At 36.1% G+C, this 26,058-nt stretch overlaps 1 protein-coding gene across 2 annotated transcripts in view; it reads left to right on the plus strand.

Moving 5' to 3' along the window:
- Positions 1–26,058, plus strand: part of LOC145984493 (histone-lysine N-methyltransferase NSD2-like) — a 514,670-nt gene that overhangs the window by 356,924 nt on the left and 131,688 nt on the right. For both annotated transcript variants that reach the window (XM_083118148.1, XM_083118150.1), the window contains exon 10: positions 14,507–14,655. In XM_083118148.1, coding sequence (XP_082974274.1) covers positions 14,507–14,655 — 149 coding nt within the window. The remainder of the gene's footprint in view (positions 1–14,506; positions 14,656–26,058) is intronic.

Consider the following 26,058-nt stretch of genomic DNA (forward strand, 5'->3'; position numbering starts at 1 on the left):
ATAATATTACCACACCTTAAAAGGTATTATGATCTTCGATTACAAAGAAATTTTTAATTAGTTAGTCCTTCAAGATTTTTTTTCAAGTGTTGTTCGTAAAATAATTTGCTACGCATCCGCTAACACACTCTTGCACAAAAATAATCTTACTTGTTTAACATAAAATGTCAGAGGTGATTTTGTATATGCCATTGAAACAAATATGTATTCATTCGAATGTATAGGAAATGGAAACACACATAAATGTTAGACATTCCATTCCAGGATGAAACCTGTAACACATTTAACAAGATAGAAATGTTATACAAAAATTATACAATTGTTCTATAGTTACAGTTTTAAAAATTAAAATAAAACATTATAATATATAATATATGCAGTGTTATATAATTACAAGGTGTAAGACTAACAAAAGAGGTTATCTAAGTGTCTGCCTCCGATTTCCATGAAACTTCGCAGGTGTATACAGGATCCCAAAGGAAGAAATACATGTTTTTTGTATCGGCTAAAAAACTGTTCTAGGTTGCAAACCCCCCTCAAATGTCAAGATGAGGACAAATTTAAGTGGGCATTTGACCCGTGTGTCCCCCTCCGATTTCCATACTTGGCAGGTGTATAGAGCGATCCAAAGGAATATGTGTTTTTTTTTGTTTTGGCTAAAAAACTGTTTTAGACTACAACCCCCCCCCCAAATGTCAAGATGAGTATATATTATATATAACAATATGTTATAAACACATTCTTACTTTCCAAAGAAGCGCTCATGTGGGATGGCAAAACGGATCCGGATCCAAAAATTCCAGATCCGTGGATCCGGATCTGAAAAATTTTAGGATCCGGATCTGGCCATCCCTAGTTCCTGGTAGGCATCTGTGAAGAACCTGCATCTGTTAGTGGCGAGATCTTGAGGGTTTCCAATGGATTCATTTGCGTAGGATGGATACTTATCGTCAAGATTTTAGCCTCGTCATTGGTGGACACTGGAATCTCCATGGAATAGTTAGAATTTCCATCACTAGGCAGGGTGCAGTTTTCTTCGGCCAACATTAGTTGAACACCCTGTATTGTACCAGGGCTGGCAACCACAGTTGGTTTGGTTTTCATCTTGGTCATTGCGACTGTTAGTTCTGTCAGCTTGTTAGGTAACACTTCTTCAACACTGGTAAGGTTAAATGGGGTGGGTTGCACTTTTGCTGCATACGAATTGTCACTTGTGCATGCTGATGGTTTCTGGCGACTAGGGCACTGATTGAAGAAACGATTTTTTGACCCATGCGTACGGAGTATATGTGTTTATCATTGTACTTCTCGTCCACCAGTGTGTGTATAGTGCCATATTGACTCTAAGCCACACATATCAGGTCATCTGATAGTTCACTAGGAATCACATGAAGATGTACTATTACTGTCGCACTGTCCACCCTTATCACCAAGACTTCCTGGTCATCTTCCAAATCATTAAACACATAAGAGCCATTCGGTTGGGTCAACAAACATTCACACAGGAATCTGAGAAACTAGTTTCAGATACAAGCATTTTCAAAATAGGTATTTTTTAATACTTACAACCTGGTCCGGCATTAATTTCAGGGTATTGTTTATCCATCAGTGTAAATTGGTTGGTAAATTGGCTGTGTGATGTTACAATATGCAATATTTACTGACATAACTTTACCAAACTCAAGTATAACACTTCTTAATGACCACTGCATTGTATAATTTATTGCACGAACAGGGATATGCATTAAAAAATAAAAGATCAACACAGTTTCTGTCAAATAAGTTGAAAAACTAAATATGCTGAACAAGGCAGTAATTTATTTTATAAAAACATAAACTAACGTAACGTAACGAAGAGGCAGCTTGACATTTTTGCCAAAGAAATTCAAGATGAAGAAAGAGGGATATTATTGGAACTTGAAATAGAAGAAGAAGACAAGTTAAGCTATCTAGATATATTGATGAAAAGGAAAAGAGGACAAGAAATTGAAACCGCTTGGCATCAGAAGAAGTGTGCAGCAGGGGTATTCTGCCACAAAAGAAGTGATGTAAGTGAGGTGACAAAAATAAATTTTATAAAGAATATGGAGGAAAGAATCAATGAAATATGCATGAAAGAATGTGAAAAAGAAGGCAAAATAAATAGCCTATGGAAACAGCTGGAAAAGAATGGCTATGAGAAGCAGGATAGACTGGACATAAACAGAAGTAAGAAAACGGGCAGGGGAGAATTGGAAGAGAAACAAAAAGAGGAGAGAAGGTTTGGAATAAGGAGTATGGGGAGGGCCACAGAAAAGATATGCAAAGTGCTTAGGAAAGCGGGAATTAAAACTTACAGGAAGGAAGGGAAGCATCTTAGGAATAGCGAGGAATGTTAACAAGAAAAAGGAAAACAGAGAAGAGGAAGAGGAAGGGATTATCTACGAAGTGAAATGTAAAGAATGTCAGAGTGTGTACATAGGAGAAACGAAAAAAAGGCTCAAAGACAGGTTGAAACAACATAGGGATGATTATGAAAAACTAAATATGCTGACCAAGGCAGTAATTTATTTTATTATAAAACATAAACTAACGTAACGTTTCAACCTTCTAGCAAGGTCTTCTTCAGACTCTGTATCAAGCACAAAAGTAACCAGATACAACAAGAAGGGTAATATATATACACAAACATTACTCCCTCCAGACTATTTAGAAAGTTGTTTGGAACTTTCTAGCAGATGACTTTCACTTTCCAACTTTACTTTCACCTAAAAGGCTAAACACAATTACTTCCATATAGAATGTGGTTGGACTTTTTAATCTCACGCTCTTTTCCCTTCATTTTTCTTCCTTCTCCTCTCCTCTTTTTCTCTTGTCCTTTCCACTCTTTCCAACATCTTCTTCCATTCTTTGTTTAACTTCAGTCCCCCATTCCAGTTCATTGTGTCTTCTTCGCCTTTCTTCTCTATTTCCTTGGCTTCCTTCCATTTTCTCACTAGCATTCTCTTCTCCCTTCCTATCTGCTTAGCCTCATCCCACTCTATGTCATGTCCTGTTTCTCTCGTGTGTTTAAATATTGCATTTCTCTCTCTCTTAAGTCGTACATCATCCCTATGTTGTTTCAACCTGTCTTTGAGCCTTTTTTTCGTTTCTCCTATGTACACACTCTGACATTCTTTACATTTTACTTCGTAGATAATCCCTTCTTCTTCCTCTTCTCTGTTTTCCTTTTTCTTGTTAGCATTCCTCGCTATTCCTAAGATGCTTCTCCCTCCCTTCCTGTAAGTTTTAATTCCTGCTTTTCTAAGCACTTTGCATATCTTTTCTGTGGTCTTCCCCATACTCCTTATTCCAAACCTTCTCTCCTCTTTTTCTTTCTCTTCCAATTCTCCCCTGCCCGTTTTCTTACTTCTTCTGTTTATGTCCAGTCTATCCTGCTTCTCATAGCCATTCTTTTCCAGCTGTTTCCATAGGCTATTTATTTTGCCTTCTTTTTCACATTCTTTCATGCATATTTTCTTGATTCTGTCCTCCATATTCTTTATAAAATTTATTTTTGTCACCTCACTTACATCACTTCTTTTGTGGCAGAATACCCCTGCTGCACACTTCTTCTGATGCCAAGTGGTTTCAATTTCTTGTCCTCTTTCCCTTTTCATCAATATATCTAGATAGCTTAACTTGTCTTCTTCTTCTATTTCAAGTTCCAATAATATATGGGGAAGACCACAGAAAAGATATGCAAAGTGCTTAGAAAAGCAGGAATTAAAACTTACAGGAAGGGAGGGAGAAGCATCTTAGGAATAGCGAGGAATGCTAACAAGAAAAAGGAAAACAGAGAAGAGGAAGAAGAAGGGATTATCTACGAAGTAAAATGTAAAGAATGTCAGAGTGTGTACATAGGAGAAACGAAAAAAAGGCTCAAAGACAGGTTGAAACAACATAGGGATGATGTACGACTTAAGAGAGAGAGAAATTCAATATTTAAACACACGAGAGAAACAGGACATGACATAGAGTGGGATGAGGCTAAGCAGATAGGAAGGGAGAAGAGAATGCTAGTGAGAAAATGGAAGGAAGCCAAGGAAATAGAGAAGAAAGGCGAAGAAGACACAATGAACTGGAATGGGGGACTGAAGTTAAACAAAGAATGGAAGAAGATGTTGGAAAGAGTGGAAAGGACAAGAGAAAAAGAGGAGAGGAGAAGGAAGAAAAATGAAGGGAAAAGAGCGTGAGATTAAAAAGTCCAACCACATTCTATATGGAAGTAATTGTGTTTAGCCTTTTAGGTGAAAGTAAAGTTGGAAAGTGAAAGTCATCTGCTAGAAAGTTCCAAACAACTTTCTAAATAGTCTGGAGGGAGTAATGTTTGTGTATATATATTACCCTTCTTGTTGTATCTGGTTACTTTTGTACTTGATACAGAGTCTGAAGAAGACCTTGCTAGAAGGTTGAAACGTTACGTTAGTTTATGTTTTATAATAAAATAAATTACTGCCTTGGTCAGCATATTTAGTTTTTCATAATCATGGAAACAAAGCTTAATGGTGTTACAAATAAGTTGGTGAAGTCCTCGTGGTACAAGTTTAGCCTGTGACTGCTCTACCACTTAACCCGCAAAACTATTCTTTTTTTATTATTATTATTAGTTTTTCATTAGTATCTAACTGCTTAATATTGTTTCAGTGGAAATGTTTAGCTCTCATTTGAAAACTCTTAACATCGAATGGTTTCTTGACAAAATTATTTTAAAATGTTTATCAGCATTCTCAAGATGCAATAAACAGTGCTCTGAATTACTAATCGGCACTGTTACGTCAGTAGAGTGTATGATAGTTAGATCATCCACCCACCTCTGTGTCAGAGTGTTTTGCACAGCATGCCAAGACGACAGATGTCCCTGCTTCAAATCCCAGTGTGGGCACGGGTGTTCTTTGTGAGTGTCTCTTCATCAACTTCATCAGTATCATCACTCATATTCATATTCATGATTAACCAAAAGTGGTAGAAAAGCGAAGTAAAATAAACCAAATCAATCAGTAGTTGGATCATCCACAAGTGACATTTACTGTTGTTCAGAATCGCTTGTGATTCAGGTAGGTTTTTTAATGACTTGCATCATGCCGAAAGGTATAAATAACTTATAAAAACACCAGAGTTCAAGACATTTGTTGCATAGTGAGGCATCTAATTTATTAGCTAAAACATGCATGGATGTTGTTTTATTGAAAACCCAGCTTACTTCATACAAATAAATAGTACCTGTGGTGACTAATTCCATAAGTAAATTATTAAGCAAAAAAGGACCGACTCTTCCTTCGGACTTGGCGTTCCCACTGTGTCGTCTTGCTCAATTTCGATGTTGTTTGGAACAATCCGTCACAACCCATTATTTATTTTGGAAGTACGTGCTTTTTTCCCTGGCTATCTCCCTGTAAAAGAAATAAATAACACCCTCCACAAAAGAAAATACTTACAATATATATATATATATATATTAAGTTTCTCAACCACGGGTGGCTGCGCTGCTGTAGGGAGAAAACCAAAAGGATCTGACAATCAAAATGGGCACAAGTCAAAACTACCAATCCCAGTTTTACTTTCTTTTTGGTATTAAATAGTGCATCGCTCCAAGACCTTGCATATACCGCCAGCTGGTCCGGAGTTTTATAGCGGGCTCGTCTAGTCCCCACTCCCGACGAACTGACGTGTATATGAGCAACCAAAAATACAACTCCCCTTTTTTGTGACCCTTTGCCAAAAAAAATATATATAATAAATCTGCTACGCAAGAAATTATACTGGAAGGGGTGAAATTATCTTAAGCAGCGCCCAGCGCTTTGCATAATTACATGAATAGTAAGGTTAGATATTTTCTCAAAATACTTTTTATTTTGCTTAACAAGTGCAGAGTATTTGATTTGTTACAACTGTATTAACAATGTGTTCTCATTTAAATAAGTCGTTTCTTACCAGAAAAAACAGTTACCAATTACCCCCCCCCCTTCTTCTTTACAATGACGATCCACGTCATAGATTCATTTTTACTTTGGATTCCCACTATCTCTTGCATCACTTATCCTACCAAAACTAAGTCCATGATCATTCCCTTCTTTTGACTGCATATATACTTTGGAGGAATTAGACCCCGGCGATAGGAAATTATTATCGCAAAAAATGAAGTTACGATGTTTCCCCAAAAAACTTTTAAGTAAAAAAAAAAGGGAGATGAAAGATTAAAAAAAAAAAAAATATTGTCTATTAAGGTAACGCGATAAACTAAACCATTCTTGTAATAATACTTAGCTCCATATCCGCAAGGTTTCCACGTTCTAGTCAAGGCTCACAGGTGTACTGGAAGATAAGAGCTGAGTCACGCCACTTTGACTCAGCCAGCTATCACGCCGTGGAACACCGTTGCTGGAGTTGCTGTTATCGGAATCGGCCCGGGGAGAACACTGGTTTGCCCAACAAGGAAAAACGTCTACCCCGAGAAGCTTCGCTAGGTGGCAGTCTCGTCGCCCCCAGGTTTCTTGGGAAAACAAACGAAGTTTCTCCGCGAACGGACAATCCCATGCATCGGTCTAATTCCTCTATACAGGGTGGGCCGAAGAATGTGGCGAAACGGGATATACAAGTCCCGATTCACCACACCTCCCAAAATGCCCATGCTATGCCACTGCTGGCTACACGTAACGCATGGTCGGGAGTTGGGCGAGCGATAAATTGGCACAACTTCCTTCTAGCGTGGCTCTCACCACACTGTCCAATCACCTACAGCTTCTACTGTTTGGTGGTTATCTACATATGTAAGTTCACCACTAGTGATGCATATTTCTTCTCGCTTATTTTCTTTCTTTTTTTGTTGTTTTTCCAGACCACTACAATTTCTTACCTTCTGCCACCATGCAGATCCTTATGGATATATTATTGGGACCCAACTCCCAGAATAAAAGAATATCTTAGTTTTAAAAAACTTTAGGTGAAAATTGTGTGTTCCGTTACACATTTGAGCTTAACATTTTTTATATTTGCAGTTTGCTTGCAACGCCACCATCAACCGAGTATTTACTATCTGGACATATAATACTTGCACTATAATTTGACAATAAAATTATCAAAATATGGCTCATGATTTAGGAAGAGCATAAGTTCATATATTAAGTTCTGCCTCATATTTTACATATTGTAGTTACATTTACATTTATTTCCATATTTTAGAACATTTCTCAACATATGCTCCATATTGGCACAAGAACTACATATCCCTGTGTGACTGAAAGGATTGAGTGAATTTCTTGCAAATAACTTACCAAGTCCAAAGCAACGTTAAACAACCAATAGTATACGACCTATACCCTCCAATTGTGTTAATTACATGTTTTCTGTCATCCGATCAATAACACTATATTATTATTATTTTCCTTTTTCAATTTTACACCTCCCAACTGTTTGCTTGATATTCCTGTTTAGTTTCAATTGTTGTCAAAAATAGAGAATGAGGGCTTGAGTGTCCACTCTTGGTTGTTACAAATGTTATTTTGACAATGTTGGAAGAGAATTCCAAGTTGAACAGCCAATTGCTAACCCCACCTTCATTATTGTGTGCCCGACAGCAGCAATATTTTGGCACATGTACGGAATTCATTTCTGGTTTCTCTTCAAGACTGTCACAGTAATAGTTATAATGCTCAGACTGTATTTTATGTAGCTCATGTAATGTCTTGTATTATTTAAAAGCTAAATTTTTACAATTTGAAGTCCATATTTTGGTGAAAATAACAAAATATGTAATTGACATAGTCACCACATTTTTACCTTATGTAAATCCATCCCCTGGTTATGATAATATTAATATCTAAAAATACTTTCAAACGAATGACTCTTTTTAAAAATACAATTTACAGATTTACAATCTGTGGAACAATACAATACTTTTAGAAATGTAATATTTTTGTGTTAGAAATTTTGTGTGTGCATATGTGTATGGAGCCTGCCCTTCTATTCCACAAACGTACCACTGTCTGTGAATTGTGGTGCATTACATTTCATGTGCTTAATGCACTTTGGACAAGGACATTTTAAAAATGCATTTGCTGATAGTATACAGTAATGATACAGTTACCAGATCAGTATAAGTGAAATGTAGGAGAGTAAAGATAAAGTTCTTCATGGGTAGAGCACCATGCCATGAAGAAACATTTAGGGGATGTGGCGATAGGGCCCCACACATTCTTGATCTCCTCCATTTTGGAGGCAATGTGACCAGCACCATGCTCTGTCTACCTTTACTCCCCAGGTACCAGGGTTGACCCGTGTGTTTGTTATTTTCCCCCAAATACTGTGTTTTTTCCCAAAAAATCCTACTTGAAAAAAACAACACCAAAATGAAACCAATCAATAAGGTCTTTTTTTCCCAGAAAATGTTGTAAATTATTGCTTTAAATACTTGTGAGGTTCTATGATTGTCAAAATCTTGTAAAGAAAAAGCTTAGCAGAGCTTATTATACTCAAAATAATGAATATAGTGCAAATCACAATGGATTTCTTCAGGCTGTTTTCCTCAAATCATGCTATAAATGGATTTTTAACAGAAAGGCGAACATACATATAAGAAAGAAAAAATAAAAAGTATCCGAAGTTTTTAAATAAAACGTTTGCATTGATTGATGCAGCATAGTTGAACAAAGCTTAATATTTTGAAATATTGGTAGCACTTTCATAATCAGTCACTTCCTTATGTGGGGGAAATTATAGTGTTACATCATAGTTTCACCTGTGATGATCAATTGATGCAATAATTTTTTGCATGTTTAAAGCTTTGCAAGGGAGAATTGAGTACATTTTAATGAAATGTTGTTAATTGTGGCATAATTAAATTTAAACACTCTTTAGATGAGTTTTTTTTTCATTTCTCATTGTAACGAGTTGTTTTCCTATGAGGGATAAATGTTATTTATGTATGGTTAGGAGCTCTATACCCCTGTAAGTCATGCACTTTCATAATCTACCACAATTTCAGTTCATTCTTTCTATCTTTTCTTTTTAGGATATAGGGCACCTAAGTAAATTCAGTGTATACACTTTCATTGACAATAAAGTTATCAAAATGTGGTGCATGTTTTAGGAGCAGCATGACTTGGGGTGGATGGGCATCTATACATTTATTTGGTGGCCATGATAACTGCTGTAATTTTACAATCATTTAGGTAAAATTATTTGTGTAGCTAAAAAACGTGTGAGCGAAATTGGACAATGTATTTCAAGATGGTGAAAAACTGATTTCCCCCATGTTTGCAGGCTCGACATTGTTTTTGATTTTCAAAAACTGTCTAGAATACATTTTCCGAGTACAATGAATTAAACTCAGTCATTTTAGAGATTTCATTAGTCTTCAATTTTGCAGTAGAACTTTTAAAATATCTTAGTTTAAGAGAGGAGTGGTGGTAAAGTCACAAATGTATTCATCATAACTAGACCTCGGGGTTTTAGTTTTTTAACCAATTTTTCCTTTGCAGGTAAATAAGAAATAACAAGTTACATCAGCATTTCATTAAAATGGAATAACTGATGAAGTTGTATATTGCCTAGAATAACTTATCTAGCTTGTTAGAACCTTTTGGAGGTTTTTGCATCTAAATCAAACCTTTTTTTAGGCCTTTATATATTTTTTAATATTTTAGGATTTTTATATCAGACAGAGGTATTTGTTCTGTTAGGAGATGCAAAAATTCAATGACTAACTTGTTTGAAACATACTCTGTAAATTTCATCATCCTCCAAGTCCATTATGTTTTTTGAAAGTGCAGAACAAAGCAAAATGTCTGGCACACCATTGCCTGTGCATAGTGGCATGCCTAAGATTTTCGAAAAGGGGAATTATGTATACTTTTCCTTTTAGTAGTCATTCATCATTTTGCTGCATTTTACTGTCTTTGATGTTTGTTTTATAGGAATACTGGGCCAAAGGGGATGTATATAACTCCCACCAACCCCCATTGTACAGTCCTAAGTGCAAATTTCTGATCCTTGTTTGTCTTGCTCACTTTTGGTGCTTTGTGGCGTTCATTCCTTGCGAAGTAACATTTCAGCATTCAAATTATCACCATTGACTATGTTTCTGTTGAAAGATCATTGTCAGCATAAATGATGATTCTCATGGATAAGAAGTGGAATTTGTCTGTTAAAGATTGCTATGTGTTATGGAGGAATTTATACATAATTCATTTTCATATCAACAAGTAACTTTTGCTAACAGCACAAGTATTAATATGAGGGTTGCTATTTATGTATCCAGAATAACAAACAAACAAACAAAAAAAATATGTATCATTGAAAATGGTTTTCTTGTTTTTCAAAATATTCTCCATGATGATCGATGCACTTTTGCATACATTTGAACCAATTCTCATAGCACTTTGTCCATTCCGATTGAGGTATCTCGAAAACATGCATTTTGAATGCATCAATCGCTTCTTCTGGCATCAAAAATCGTTGACCACGTAGCTTATTCTTCACGTATGGGAACAAAAATAAATTATTGGGTGCTAAATCAGGGCTATATGGCGGATGACCCATCAGTTCAATGTTTTTACTGGTCAAATACTGAGTTGTTTGGACCGATGTGTGACAACTCGCATTGTCATGGTGAAGAATGATCCTGCGCCGCTGGTTGTTTTTTTTTCTTCTGATTTCCCCAAAGACTTAACAAATGGTTGTGTACAATTCAGAATTGACAGTTTTCGATTCTGTAGTGGCACTGTAGCCACATGTCCATTTTCCCCCCAAAAACAGGCGACCATTTGCTTCGAAGTTCTTCTTGCACGAACAACTTTTGTTGGGTTTGGCTCATCTTGGAACACCCACACCATCGACTGCTGTTTGCTTTCGGGCTCATATGCATAGATCCAAGATTTGTCACCTGTGTAGATCTTATACACGGCTTTTGAAGCACCACAATTGTATTTTGTGAGTATTTGTTTGCACCAATCGACACAAACCTTTTTTTGAGCGATTTGTCAAATTATGTGGGATCCAACGCAAACAAATCTTCTTCACGGCTAAATGTTCATGCAATATCTTATGTATGCTAGTCATACTACTGGCTAGGGATGCCTCAATCTCACAATATGTGACATGACGATCTTGCATTATCAGTTGTCGCACAGCATCAATTTCTTCTGGCACAACAACCGATTTTGGACAGCCTTCTTTAGATTCGTCCATGAGCGAATTCACTAAACCAGTGATATGCAGTGCTTTTAGATGGTGCTTCATCGCCAAAAGTCGAAGTGAGTTTATCGCTGCACTGTTGTTGAGATAATCCATGTCGAAAGTCATAGAAAATCATTGCTCGAAAATATTCTCGAGTTAATTCCATTGTTGGTCTCCGATGAAACAAAAATAGCATCCGTAAGCACAACATTCTGGGTACATATACCATAGAAATGTCCAACTTTACGATGGATATATTAGATGTTACCTAACAGCATTAGTGTTGCCAGTTCTAGATACATAAATAGCAACCTATGTATTACCATAATTTGTGGATAATGTTGAAAATGATACATAGAAATGAAAATTTGGTGGGAAAATTAATGTTTACTGGATACGTATATCCAGTGCTTTATTTTCTGGCAGTACACAACTGTACGCTATATGGGCACCCTTTTATCGATAGTTATTATGCACATACCAGAATGTTTTCAGTAGTTCTTACAAGGAATACAAGAACAATAGTTCTTACAAGGAATACAAGAACAAATCACCTTGAAGAGTACCAGAACCTTTTCTTCCCAGGAAAAAAGCACTGTAATACTCTGTCCCAGGAATCTCTGGAACAAGTGAACAAAAACAATTGTCTGGACAAGTAGTGACTCGATTTATCGATTGGTTGATTTGGTGTTTTAAGTCCACTTTATGCACAGTAAGGCTAATCGCAACTGGACCTACAGTTTAAAGTGGGATCCGAACCACTATGTTCCTTTCACTGGGTACCAAACTCGGGACCCCTTGATTACAAGGTGACAACACTACCACTGCAAGGTAGTGACTCGAGATGACTCGACCAGTAAACATGTAAGAGGGAACATGATTACATGAAGGGGAGGTAAAATGACTCTGTTATCAGCCTTTGTAGAAGTATGTACTGCTTTGCGCCACCCACTCACTGTCTCCCCTTCTCTGCTGCTATGCACAGCCTTGCCATTAAATATTCTTACGGTTCCTCTGAAATTCTGTTTTTAACAATTGTACCTAATCAATATTATTTGAACCTTTTAAGTTTTTTGGAACCTACTTGAATAATTGTTTAGTCTAATTTAATATTTTTAGAACCTATTTAAGGATTTTCAGATCCAATTTTAGAAATCTAAAGGCACTATTTTTAGAACCTAAATATCTGAGGCCTATAATGATAACTGCCATAAATGTACAGCTTTTGAGTTGCAATTTTTACAGTTGCAAGATAACTTGAAGGGTTGGTCTCACCTCACATTGTATTTGAGAAAAACTGGTTGCGATGTTTGTAGATGGTGGACAACGGACCAATTTAACATGCCTTGAAAGAGCTTTAAGTTATACTAATATTTGACTAGGTTACATTTTCGTAGATTAAGAAACACAAGTCTCAGCAACGTTAGGGCATCACTTGAGTTTTAAGTTTTTTTAAAAAAACTTTGTAATATAGTGCATGTTAGGAAGGGTGGGGGTAAGTCACCAATTTTGAGACCGTGATAACTGCACCAAATTTAGAGGTTTTTAGTTTAAATTAATCGCAATTAGGTACACCTATGGAATGATTTTGTTTTCCATTTGCATTTGTTCAAAGCATTTCAAGATCATGGATGAAAAATAGATTGTTCTACCACCACCAGAACATTTGCCAAACTCTACACTATGAAACATCCTTAAAAGAAAATCTGTCTTTATTTGCAATGTGTATGTTAAGATACTAGAATGGTTTGCATTGAAAATGTTAACAAAAAATATCTTTAGACCAAAGAAGGGGAGTTGGATCAGAGAGGAATATCTTTCATGTTTGTTGTGTCAATTTTCTAACTTGTAAGGTTTTAACGGGAGCCATGCATGGTACAAACAAAGTTTGTTTAATTACTAAAATGTATGTACATGCAAATGCTCTTTCACATATTTTAAAAAGTGAACAAAGTGTAATTTACAGTGAAAAGTTGCACAAAATGCCAATAATAATTTACAATGAAATTGTATGTTCTCTATGTGATGTGTGTTAGAATGTTCTTGCAGTGCTAACTTAATTTCAAGTGCACATCTGAAAGGTAATAATGTTTTGACATAAGCAGCAACTATTTTATTTAGAGAGGAGGGGATGGAATCTAGTCTCATCTTACCACTGCAATTAAGCATCCCATCTACAAAGCCTGTTCATTTTTAGACAGGTTGCAACTATAAAAATTTCAACATTAGAGTCCTCTAAGCATGCAGTAAAAAGGGAAGAAACAGAATAAACAAAGTTTATGTAGCTCCAAATATGCTTCATGTGATATCCTTCAATATGAAGCATTTCTGAAGTGCAATACTATTTCCACTATGGCAGAACAAAGTACAAACTGAAAACTCATCAACTTTTCTTTAATATTACTCACACAAACTAATCAGTTTTGCACAGTATTAGCCTCAATTTCTGAGGCTGTTTATGGAACAATTAATTTATGTAGGGGAGACCAGGTCAAAATGATCACCCTAAGGTATATTAAACCATATTTCACATAAACATCGCAATACAATGAAGACCATTACACATGTGTTTTCGAGCATATCTAAACTACTAGGAATTTAGAATTGGTTTGGAAATTTTAAATCAGAAATGTATAAGTTAAGGCAAACATAAGATGATGCAAACATTCATTTTGCCCCAAGTGTATGGGGCAATATGATCCCTTGTTTCTCAGATATGTTACAACAATGTAAATGCCTTGCCAAAAAGTAAAGAACTAAAATGTTAGTTTAGAAATGAAAAAATTAAACATTTACTTCCATTTAACTTCCTTGGACTTAGCATGAATTTCCAACTCAAACGAACTAACAAACAATAGTGGGTTAGGTGATCGATTGATTGATTTACTTTATTTTACTTTGCTTTTGTGCCACTTTTAGCTAATTTGCAAAGATGGGGATAAGTGATGATATGGTGAAATTGAAGAATGGACACTCACAACAAACATCCATGCCCAGGCTGGGATCCTAATCTGTGACCCCTGGCTTCATAGTGCTCTGTGCTAAACACCCTGCCATGGGGGCCGGCTAGTAGGTAAAGTGAGTCAGATTATAATTACACTATGTCTGAGATCGAGAATGTGTGAAGTTCTACCCCTACACCTGCTATGAGCCTTTATGTAATGAAGTTCACAGGGGAGAGTTTTTTTTTTATTTCTACTATGTATAGTATTTCTTTTTAATCTCTGAATGTCCTATGAATTGGTGCTAGTTTTATTAACACATTATTAATTCTCAACAATAACACATGGGAATTATTCTCTTTCATTTTCAGAGACCACTACCATATAGATGGATATCGAGATCCACTTTTGTTCCTCCTGTTTGCGCAGTTGAGTTTGATGAATCAAAGATGACATCATGTGAATGTGGTTCATTGAGTGAAGGACACCCATGTGGGCCAGAGAGTAACTGTATCAATAGGTAATTAATTTCAATGCAATTTGTCTCCCTCCCAGTATCTCTCTTTTCTTTGCTTTCTTTTGTCTCTTACCTTTTGTTCTTTGTACATCTCTCTCCTTTTCCTTTTTCTCCTTCTCTTTTCATCTCACTCTTTTCTTCTAATTATTCCTCTCTTTCACAAGGTAACATTATTGACTTGTAAGAAAGAAGTCTCAGATTTGATCCCCAGTGGAGGTACATTGCACAGTGGTTCAGGTCCCACTTTAAACTAGATTCAGTCCTGATTAGCCCATCTTGAAGGATATTATACTTCATGGGACCCATAAGCATGGGTACTGGCAGAATTACTAGTGGAGGTGTGCACCTAGTTTATAATCATATTTTTGCTAACGTTGAGTATTTTAAGATGTCCTATGTCCTTGCTTAAACAAATTACACATACCTCATCCTAGAAAAGTAAATATGTATTTTAAAAGACTAATTTACTGTAGTCTAACATCTAAATAAACACACATGCTGAAATTGAAAACTTTTTTTTACTCACCAAACTAATGCACCGGTTGGGGCTGCCTTTTCTGCGTAAGCTGGAGTATGTTGGATTCAATGGTGGTTAACTTAAGTCATGAATCTAAGTGTGTGTCAAGTATATTTCTGTTCTTGCTTTTCACTTGAGAGATGAAAATCCCTTGTCACACAAATATGAAGTGGAGAACGGCATGAGCAATTTAATGCCTCATTAGAAAGTTGAGGATAGTCACCTCTTAAATATATCCATAACTTTGTTAAGTCTGAATCTAAAAATTTAGTTTTAATGGCAGAATCACAGCTGATATCACACAATTTTTCTCTTAGTTTTACTGACAACATGTTTGAACTTCCAAAATACAAGAATAGGTCTTGAATCGAATTGAATTCACTGTAAATTTCTGGAATATAATTTTCAATCTTGTTACCGAGAGCAAAAATAATACTGAATCACAAAACTCACTAGGTAAGAAAAGGCCTTTCTCACTTACAAAAGATTCTAAGGTCTGGAAGGCAGAAAAGTTACAATGTTTTACATTCTCTGACCACAAACTGATTTTTTTCTGTAATGCCTTGACTTTGTCATAAGCTTGGACTGCAGTGATCATTTGACATTGAAGGGATAGATTGAGTTCATTCAGTTTGGTAAATATGTTGTCCATATAAGCTAGTGTGGCTAAATAATTCTCATCAGAAAACAAGTCACATACTCATTCTTACAATCACTCAAAAATAGCATAACTTCTTGTCTAAGTTTGAAAAGTCTTACAAGGACTTTACCTTGCAAGAGCCAATGCACTTCTGTGTGAAGCAGAATCTGCTTATGTTCATTGTCCATTTCATTGCACAGCACACAAACATTCTTGAATTTAATGGATGAGCTTGTATAAATTTTATGATTTTAACCACAAGGTTTTCCATATAAAACAATACAAAAAATAACATTTGTCGCAGAAAGGAGAAGAACAGGAACTGAAATAGATTATTTCACTTACACAGAAAATACAAGGTATGCAATACAAGATGTCAGAGTGTACAGAAGTGCAGAACTAAACATCAAACATAAATTACTAATAATGAGAACAAGATTTCAGTAACCTAAACAAATAGAAAAAGTAAAGTACACAAAAAATAAAATAAGTTAACTAAGGACAGAATGCAAGCAAAGGAATTTGAAAGGCAATTGAAGGAAGAGTTGAACAAAAGAGAGAGAGAGCTAAGTATCCAGAACCAAGATAAAGAAGAATTGGAAGAAAGATGGAATCTAAAAAGAGTATTGATTAAGACAGCTACAGAAGTTTGTGGCATAACAACTGTTGGAGATCAAAAGAAAAGATCAAGATGGTGGAATAACTTGGTTAAATAAATAGTTAAAAGGAAGAAACAAGCATGGAAGAGGTACATGGAAAATAAGACAGAGGAGAAATGGAATGAGTATGTTAAGAGGAGAAATGAAGCAAAAGAAGCAGTCCAACCAGCAAAGAAATAATCATGTGAAGAGTTTGGGTTAGAAATAGAGAAAAACTATCTGGAGAATAGTCAAAAGTTCTGGCAGACAGTAAAAGCAAGGAAAGGAAAATATGGGAAGAGAATAAGGAACATACAATCAGGAAAGATCCAATCAGAAACTGAAGATATATTGAAGAAATGGAGTAAGTATTATGAAAACACATTTAGAGATGAAAATGGGAAAATAAATGAAGAAGATGCAATGAAGAGTGCAAATGTAGAAGAGGATGGAAGATATGAAATAAAAGTGCAAGAAGTAGAGAATGCAATAATGAGAGTGAAATTAGGAAAAGCAGCAGGAGCAGAACTAATAAAGCTATGAGAAAAGAAAGTTGTACAATGGTTGTGGACATGGGCATTGGCATGGGGGGGGGGGGTCGAACCGGGCGGGAATTTCCATCTACTGTTTTTTTCAATTTATAGCAATTTATAATCCAAGCACTTTATTTCACCACATTTTGCATCATTGTTTAAAAATGGTCTTGAGATATCAAATTTGGTCTGAAACTTTCATAATTTGCAACACTGAACTCTGTTAATTTGTAACTTTGAAATGTTTTGAAGCTTTTTATACTACTGCGTTTGCTGCTGCTGCTGCTGCTGCTACTACTACTACTACTACATTTTTAGTAGTAGTAGTAGTAGTAGTAGTAGTAGTAGTAGTAGTAATATTTTCATAATTTAAAATACCGATAATGCAATAATTTAAAAAATGAACCCCTCTTTGACAAACTTTTGCATATGCCACTGGTCTGTATCACGTGTCCTTGACTTCTTCGATTTGACCCCCCCCCCCCTCCCCTAGGAAAATTTCTGAAGACACCCATGGTTGTGGAAGATTTGTAATGAAGCAAGGAAGAGAATTAAAATACCCAAAGATTGGGAAAGAAACATACCAATACATAAAAAGGGTAGCACTGTAAAATGTGAAAATTATAGAACAATCTGTCTAGCTTTAGTAGCTCTAAAAATATACACAAGAATCTTAGAAAGAAGACTAAGAGATGAAGTAGAGGAGTAGTTAGAAGAAGAACAAGCAGCTTTCAGAAGAGGAAGACAAACGCAAATTCACATTTTCATGCTACGACAAGTTGTAGATAATTTTTTTTAACAGAGAAAGATAACTATTTGTAGCCTTTTTGGGTTTAAAGGCAGCTTTTGATACAGTACCACAACAACTATGTCCAGCATTACAGAAAATAGGAGCCTCAGAAAAACTAGTAAGAAGAATACAAATTGTCTACAAGACAGTTAAAGGAATAGTGAGATTAGGAGGTGAGAGATCAAAAGAATTTAACATGAACAAAGGAGTTAAACAAGGAGATAGCCTCAGCACCTTACTATTTATAATACTAATGGATCAAATACATAAACAATGTTGAAGAAGAACTCAAAAATGTAAGGTTGGAAATAGGAAACTGTTGAACGTTGTACCAAAGACACACTTTCCCAACATGGTCAAATTGACTTATCAATTTGTATTTGCTCTGTAGTGAGTAGTCTGTGGAGAATGCTCTCTAAGAAGGTTGTCGTGTACCAAGAATGTTGCACTGTACATCGCGTCGCGGTCGGTCGTGTTGGACACTAATGAAGTGTTAACTAAGTGTTAGCAAGTGTTGTTACTCTTTGTAAAACTAACTTCCGGAAATATCTGCACTGATGTTCTGTACAATCACTTCTGTATGCTGATGACATAGCATTAATAACATCAAGTAAACAAGAACTACAACATACAATTGGCCAGCTCAATACAAGATAGAGAAATGATAGTGAACTCAAAGAAGAGTTAAGTAATTCATATATCAAAGCATGGGAATGAAGGGAGATTGGAAATTAAATGGCAAGGAGAACAGCTAGAACAAGTGAATAGATATGAATATTTTGGGACAATAATAACAAGCAATGGAAAGGTAGAAGAAGGGTTCTAGAAACAAATAAAATATATTACCAGATAATAGTAGAAAAAAAGGAGATACAGTGCCTCTCAAAAGTTTTAGGACAACATTTTAAACTAGGCAACCCAATTTATGCAAGGCGTTGGTGGGTTGCATGTAGAGTTAGGCTCAATTTCTGGGTTGCCACATGCACAATAGATATTTATGAAATACGTGAAAGAAACAAAAACAGTATTATTGTATAAAAATATAAAAAAAATATCACTATTATATCGCAAATGACAAAATTCTTTTTGAAAGGAAAAAAAATAGGTTTTCTAGCATTTCATTGCTGATGACTCTACAGAAAGGAAAAGAGGTGAGAGGAAACGAAAGGTGACAAAGGAGAGGAAACAGAAAGCAAAAGGAGAAGAGGAAAAGTAGAGGTGAGAAGAAAGAGAGGATATACGAAGAGTGGAGAAGTACTGAGAAGAAAGGAAAAAGATTCGAGGAGAGATGAAGAAAATGGAGCAAAGAAGAGAAGAGAGGAGGAAAACGAGAGGAGAGGAGAGGAGGAGACGAGAAGAGAGGAGTGGAGAATTGAGTAAAAGAGAGAAAGAGAGAAGAACGAAAAGAAGAGGAATAGAGTTCAGTGGAGTCAGAAATCGAAGAGAGGAGAGGAGATAAGAGGAGTGGAGAAGAGTGGGATGGAGACAAGATGCGAGAAAAGTAGGGAAGGCAATATGAGATAAAAGCAGAGGAGAAGGAGGGGAGAGAAGAAGGAGAAGAGAAGAACAGAAAAGACTGGAGACGAGAAGAGAGAAGAGATAGTTGCAGAAAATATCGTCTCGGCGTCAAGAATTGATGTATTGATCAGATTATCGACATGAAACATTCAATAACATTTTAAAATGTATTAGAGAATGTATTAGATCGGTGTGAAATGCCTTTGGTCTGAGTTCAGAGCAAGATAAAATCTTCCACGTAAGATCTTTGATTCTACTTGCGATTATATCGCTAAAAACATGAATGTAATTTTAATACTTGTAAGTATTATCCAACTTTCTCGGTTCATTGAATTGGAGATTTTGTAATTTAATATTTCCCCTCCCCCATCGTTAATTCCAAACTGAATCATTCCGTTTCACACGGCGTGGACAATGAACACAATGGGATATGTCTAAAACTTACGAAAATTTTCTGCCACCGGAAGGGTTTGAACCTACGACCATTAGGTTGACAATCCTTAACATTAACCACTATCCTAAAAGCTTTAGCTCCTGAAAGCAGGCGGAAGGAGCTGCCCAAGGTGAAATATAGATGCAATATGCAAAGAATACTTGTTTGTAACAAAGCAAACAAAGACACTCGTAGTACGAATCGGCAAAAAATTTAATGGAGAATTGCACATGATGAAAACTTTTCAGTCGATATTTGTGGAGGTTTCTTTGCATTGAACTTGAGTTGGAAAATGGGTAAAATTAGTGTGTCCTGAATTGCCACAAATATAGATAGTTATTTCATTAATATTTGTCAATGTCTTTGAAGCAGCACACAATTATCATTAGAGTATCATAGTTCACGATCTTTTACATGAAAATATCCCTTTGAACGTGTGTCAATTCATTTTTCTTATATCTCCAATACTTCCATAAAACCAAAAAAATTGCGAATACGCATGGAAACAAAACATTCAAGTGCTAAAGATAAAAGTGAAGAATATTGTCTTATATGTTTTATCGAGATTTAAGCAGAAGAAACATGCTGTGTTCAAAGTAGGGTCACTGAATTTGAAGGCTTTGGAATCATCATATTTAGCTATTCTGCATATTGCTAAAGGAGGAATAGCCCATTCTATAGCAGAGAAATTGACCCTTCCAGTAGCTAAGGATATAGTTAAAACTATGTCTGGTGAAACAGAAACAGTGAGATTTAATTCTCCTGTCTAACGATGCAGTGCATCACCATATTAATGAAATGGCTAGTGGCGTGGAAAATCAATTGGTCGCAAGAACAACAAACAGTCGATTTTTGCCTTGCAGATTGATGAATCAATGGACATTGACAAATCAGGGTACCATCACTGAAAATTTCTTTTTCTGTGAAAAGTTACGCATACACACAACAGCAGAACATAATTTTGAAATTCTCAATTCTTAACTGACTAATCACAACATTGACTGGAAAAAATGTTTTGGACTAACCTCTGATGAGTGTTGAACGAAGTGTGGAAGGAACCGTAGTGTTTATGAGCGTGTTTGTGAAGTGGCACCAGAGGTGATTTGGGTGCACTGCTTCATTGACCGGAAGGCATTGCCTGCTAAAACTATGCAAAGGGGTTTCAAAGCTGTTTTCAACCTACTTACTTCTTCTTCCCCTTCGTGTTGTCAGCCATCTGCTAAAACTGTTCCTATCTTGTGCCATTCTCTTAACTTCCATTAGTGTCTTCCCTCTTTTAGTAGCCATCTCTGACAGGTATTGTTCTCATTCTATCAGAAGTCTTCCTCTTCCTCTTCTTCTTTCTGATCTCACTACCATTACTTGTTTCAGTTTTCTTTCTTCTTCCATTCTCATAACATGGCCATACCAGCCCAGTGTTCTTCTCTCTAGTAGATCTCCAATTGATTCTACTTGTAGCTGTTCCCTGATTTTAATGTTACTGATTCTATCTCGTCTGGTTTTTCCTACGACTCCTCTGAGGTATTTCATCTCTGTTGCTGTTAATCTACTTTTATGCTTATTTTGGAGGGCTAAGCTCTCTATGCCATGCAGCATTATTAGTATAATTATGATTTAAAAATCCTTAATCTAATGTTTTCTTGTACAGTGTCTCTCAAAAGTTTTAGGACAACATTTTACACTAGGCAACCCAATTTACACAAGGCGTTGGTGGGTTACGTGTAGAGTGAGGCTCAATTTCTGGGTTGCCACAAGCACAATATATATTTATGAAATACGCGAAAGAAAGAAATCTAAGTACTAGTATTATTGTATGAAACTAGAAAAAAATTCAATATTACATTTGATGTAAATGAAAAATACTTTCTAAAAGAAAGAAAATCGATTTTCTAGTACTTGATTGCTGATGAGTCTACACAAAGAAAGGAGGAAAGAGGAAACGGAAAGGGGCAAAAGAGAGGAGAACAGAAAGGGGAAGATAAAAGTAAAGGAGGGAAGAAAATAGAGGACAGAAGTGGATAGTATTATCCAACTTTCTCGGTTCATTGAATTGGAGATTTTGTAATTTAATATTTCCCCTCCCCCAATCATTAATTCCAAACTGAATCATTCCGTTTCACACGGCGTGGACAATGAACACAATGTGATATGTCTAAAACTTACAAAGGTTTTTGAACCTACGACCATTAGGTTGACAATCCTTAGCATTAACCACTATCCTAAAAGCTTTCGCTCCTGAAAGCAAGCAGAAGGAGCTGCCCAAGGTGAAATATAGATGCAATATGCAAAGAATACTTGTTTGTAACAAAGCAAACAAAAACACTCGTAGTACGAATCGGCAAAAAACATTTAATGGAGAATTGCACATGATGAAAACTTTTCAGTCGATATTTGTGGAGGTTTCTTTGCATTGAACTTGAGTTGGAAAATGGGTAAAATTAGTGTGTCCTGAATTGCCGCAAATATAAATAGTTATTTCATTAATATTTGTCAATGTCTTTGAAGCAGCACACAATTATCGTTAGTGTATCATAATTGACGATCTTATATATGAACGTGTGTCAATTCATTTTTCTTATATATATATATATAAATTCCAGATGCAAATCAATGTAACAACTTTGGTCTGCTATTACAAATAATGTCACTATGCTCTTCATTAATAAAAAAATAATTAAAAAAAAAGTACCTCATAAGGTGAATCGAACCTGGGACCACTAGCAGCCCAACCGAGAACTCTAACCACTACACCACACCCTTTCCTTCCGTTGTAACAACAATTTTTAAGTATTCTGTCCATCCAATATTGTAACTGTCATTGGATATGCATGTAATTGAACTGTTACTTTAGTTTTGAATTGCTCTCTTGTAGTATGCTTGTTTACTGATGCATTGTCTTGTCCAGAACAGTCTTATGAAATTTATTTGTTGTTGCGTAAGGTAACACAAAATAATTACACCGCTTGCGAACTTCCAAATGTAGGAAACGTTATACTTAAACAGGCGGAAAATTGTATTCATAAAATCACATCACATTTGACAGTGTTAGTAAATAGGTAGAAGAAGCTGGCCAATGTGAAATGTAGATGCACACCGTTCTGGACACGAGACTGCATCAGTAAACAAGCATTTTGTCTGTTGCAGTATCACAGGAAGAGAACATCGTCCTGCAATGTTCAAGCCTCTAGATATTTTCCATTAATAATGTCTAATTATAATAATAAGTTGGAAGAAATAACTCGCATTTTCACAGCTACCAATATTCTCGTTTTTCTTCATCACTTCCAAAAATTATTTCTCGAAGATAGTTGTTATACTACAAGAAAGCAATTCAAAACTAAATTAACAGTTCAACTCCATGTATACCCAAAGACAGTTACAATATTGGAGGGACATAATACTTAAAAATTGTTGTTACAATGGAAGGAAAGGGCATGGTGTAGTGGTCGACCTCCATGGCGAAGTGGTTAGCAGAGCGTGCTACAATGCCAGGGGTTCTGGGTTCGAGTCCCGGGTAAGACATGGGTATTTGTGTTTGTCCAGTTGATAAGAAACAAAGAAAAATGTAAGAATTGAAAAGTATAAAAGTGAGAAAAAGTGTGAATGGTGGGGGATACCTCTGTGTAGGGGCTATTTCCTTTAAAAAAAAAAAAAAATAGTGGTTAGAGTTCTTGATGGTTCTAGTAGTTCCAGGTTCGATTCTCCTTACAAGGTGTTGTGTTTTCTTATTATCTTTTTATTAATGAAGAGCATGGTGACATTATTTGTAATAGCAGAGTAAAGTGGTTACATTGTTTTGCATCTGGAATTTATATTGTTGAACTACCTATGGCAGCCCGGGGATGTGGCAGTAGAGACACTTGCTTTTAATCCTTTTTCAAATATTTATTTTAAACACCTTGACCATGCGGACCCGAGTAGTTGTATTTGTGGTGGGGACAGTGCCGGAAAGGAAGAGCACCTCTCCAGCAGCTTTGGCTATACTTAAAACAGGCTCAACATGGCCATATGAGCTTTTTGCTGTAGTGTGGAAACCCCGTCTAATCCAAGATTTTTGTAAAAATGCCCTCGGGAATTTTTCAGAAAGGAAGAGCTTTTTCGGAAAAGGAAGAGCCTCCTCAGATTGATTTGTCTATACTTACAAAAGGCACTTCTGTGAGATTGTTGTCCATAAACTTGTCAAAAATATGCCCCTCTTCATATTTTTTTTGCCCACACTTAAAATTAAGCCAAGATGCTTATAAAACCCACACCCACACCCACCTACACACACCCACACCCACACCCACCCACACATATTTACTTCCGGTTCACTTCCGGTCCACTTCCGGTCCACTTCCGGTCCACTTCCGGTCCACTTCCGGTCCACTTCCGGTTTAAGTTCAATTGGACACCAGGCTCAACTTATATATCTAATATTAAAATAATGTAATTATTCTAGAATTGCTCCGTGACTCTCTCATTTCTTACATCATAAACATATGATTTTTCGCCTATGAGAATAACACTACATATGGTGTCATCGGGTAATGCCTCGTGGAATTCACAGATAATTTTAATGTTTGTTCTGTCATTAACCACAACTTGTTTCCTTTTTGAAGTGTTGATGACAAACATGGGTCTCTGTGTTTTGAATTCATCTGGTGTGTAATACATGTCAGTATTGCCTGTAGTGACCCTCTTGAAAGCCGAAAATGCCTCATATAATTTGAGGAAATCATCCTTGGAAATGTCTAAATTGTAATTTTCTCTAGGAAAGACCTCATTTCTGCCATTTTTAAGATATATGTTCTTGATGTTGCAGTTATCAAATTTACTTGAATTTTTTTCCTGATTGTTGTGTCTTCCAGTCTGAAACAATACTACCACAAAATCCGGCATGTCGTATTGTATACTGGAGAATGAATTTGTAGCATCAAACTCATAATAGGTACCAGTTGCAGGCTTCTGTACAGATTGATATGTATAAAATTGCAGAGGAACCTGTGGATTTTTTATTATATCTGCTTTGTATTTAAGAGCATAACTGGCTTCATACTCAACAACCGGAATTCTTAGCTCCATAGTCTGAATAATGCACTTGCCTGCATCAGGTAGGGTATTAGGCAGAGCTTCTCCTGTAGGGTTTATTGCACTGTACCTCATCAAAGCATTATTATCATTGGCAGCTCTTCTAAATGTAATTCTTAACCCACCCTTCCACATAATTTCTTTGTAATCCGAGAAGAATCCTGGCAACAGGCGCATTGGGAACAGCACTGTGTGGCTCTTAGATATAATTTTATCACCAGCTTCAAATCCACCTATTTTGTAGTATGAAGCCTCTGTTTTGGATAATTTTAATGTGGCCAAAGCTGTGGAGGTAATGCCGGGATAATCCACTCTGTTTATAACAACACCATGCTTTCTGATCTCAATTTCAGAGAATAGATGCGGCACAAAATTGTCTACCAATCTTATATTTGAATTTGCCGGATAATCTGTTCCATCGAGCTTTACAACATCAAATTTGATGTATAGATCTGCTCTGTGGGGGTGTATAAAGCCGTCCCCTACATCAAGATCAACCTCGATTTCTGTGTTGGGTTGATTTAAATTTGCAAATGTCCTCCTGTTTGGAGGGAATGATTGTAGCTCATAACTCTCAATATTTTCCATTGTATGTATTTTTATTTAAATGTTAATCTCTATGATAGCAGTTGTTGTGGCTCCAGCAAAATCAACTAATTCTTTTTTTTCATTAGTGACCATCAATTCAATGTAATCTATTCTGTTATGACACACAGGAAAATATAATGTTGGGGATGGATTGTAGATGATGGGCTCCATAAATTCGGAATTAGGTTTGAATGTTGCAATGATGCCAGTTTGTTTGTGAGTGCCTATGCCATTTGATTTGGTGATCATACCCTCAGCCACATTACAGTGAATATTCAGAGTCTCTATGGCTAAGAATTTAGGTATATTCATAGCAGTGTGTTTGATGGCCGGTTCAAGTTTTGTGTTGTTCTCAAAGCCTAACAGCTCTCCTATAGTACCCAGATCCACTGTCTCTGTAGCAGATACAATCTCTACTCTGTGAGTGACAGAATTTTGACTTAACACTATACCTCTGGGTAATTGAGCATTTAGAGTGGACAGATTATACTGCCCTGGAGTGATGACAATGTTTTGATCCCCTACTGCAATTGTGTTGTTGTGGCGTGTAATATTTGGGATCAGGTACATGCCGTAAAATGCTCTGAGAGCTATTGTTTTGGGATACACTATGTCATCATGCAATTTGAGTTTCAATATTGAATTTTGGCTGGTGAGATGGAATACCCCCATGATGTTT

Source organism: Lepisma saccharinum, chromosome 2 (genome assembly GCF_977018435.1).
Source record: "Lepisma saccharinum chromosome 2, izLepSacc3.1, whole genome shotgun sequence".
In the NCBI taxonomy this organism is placed as follows: Eukaryota; Metazoa; Arthropoda; class Insecta; order Zygentoma; family Lepismatidae; genus Lepisma; species Lepisma saccharinum.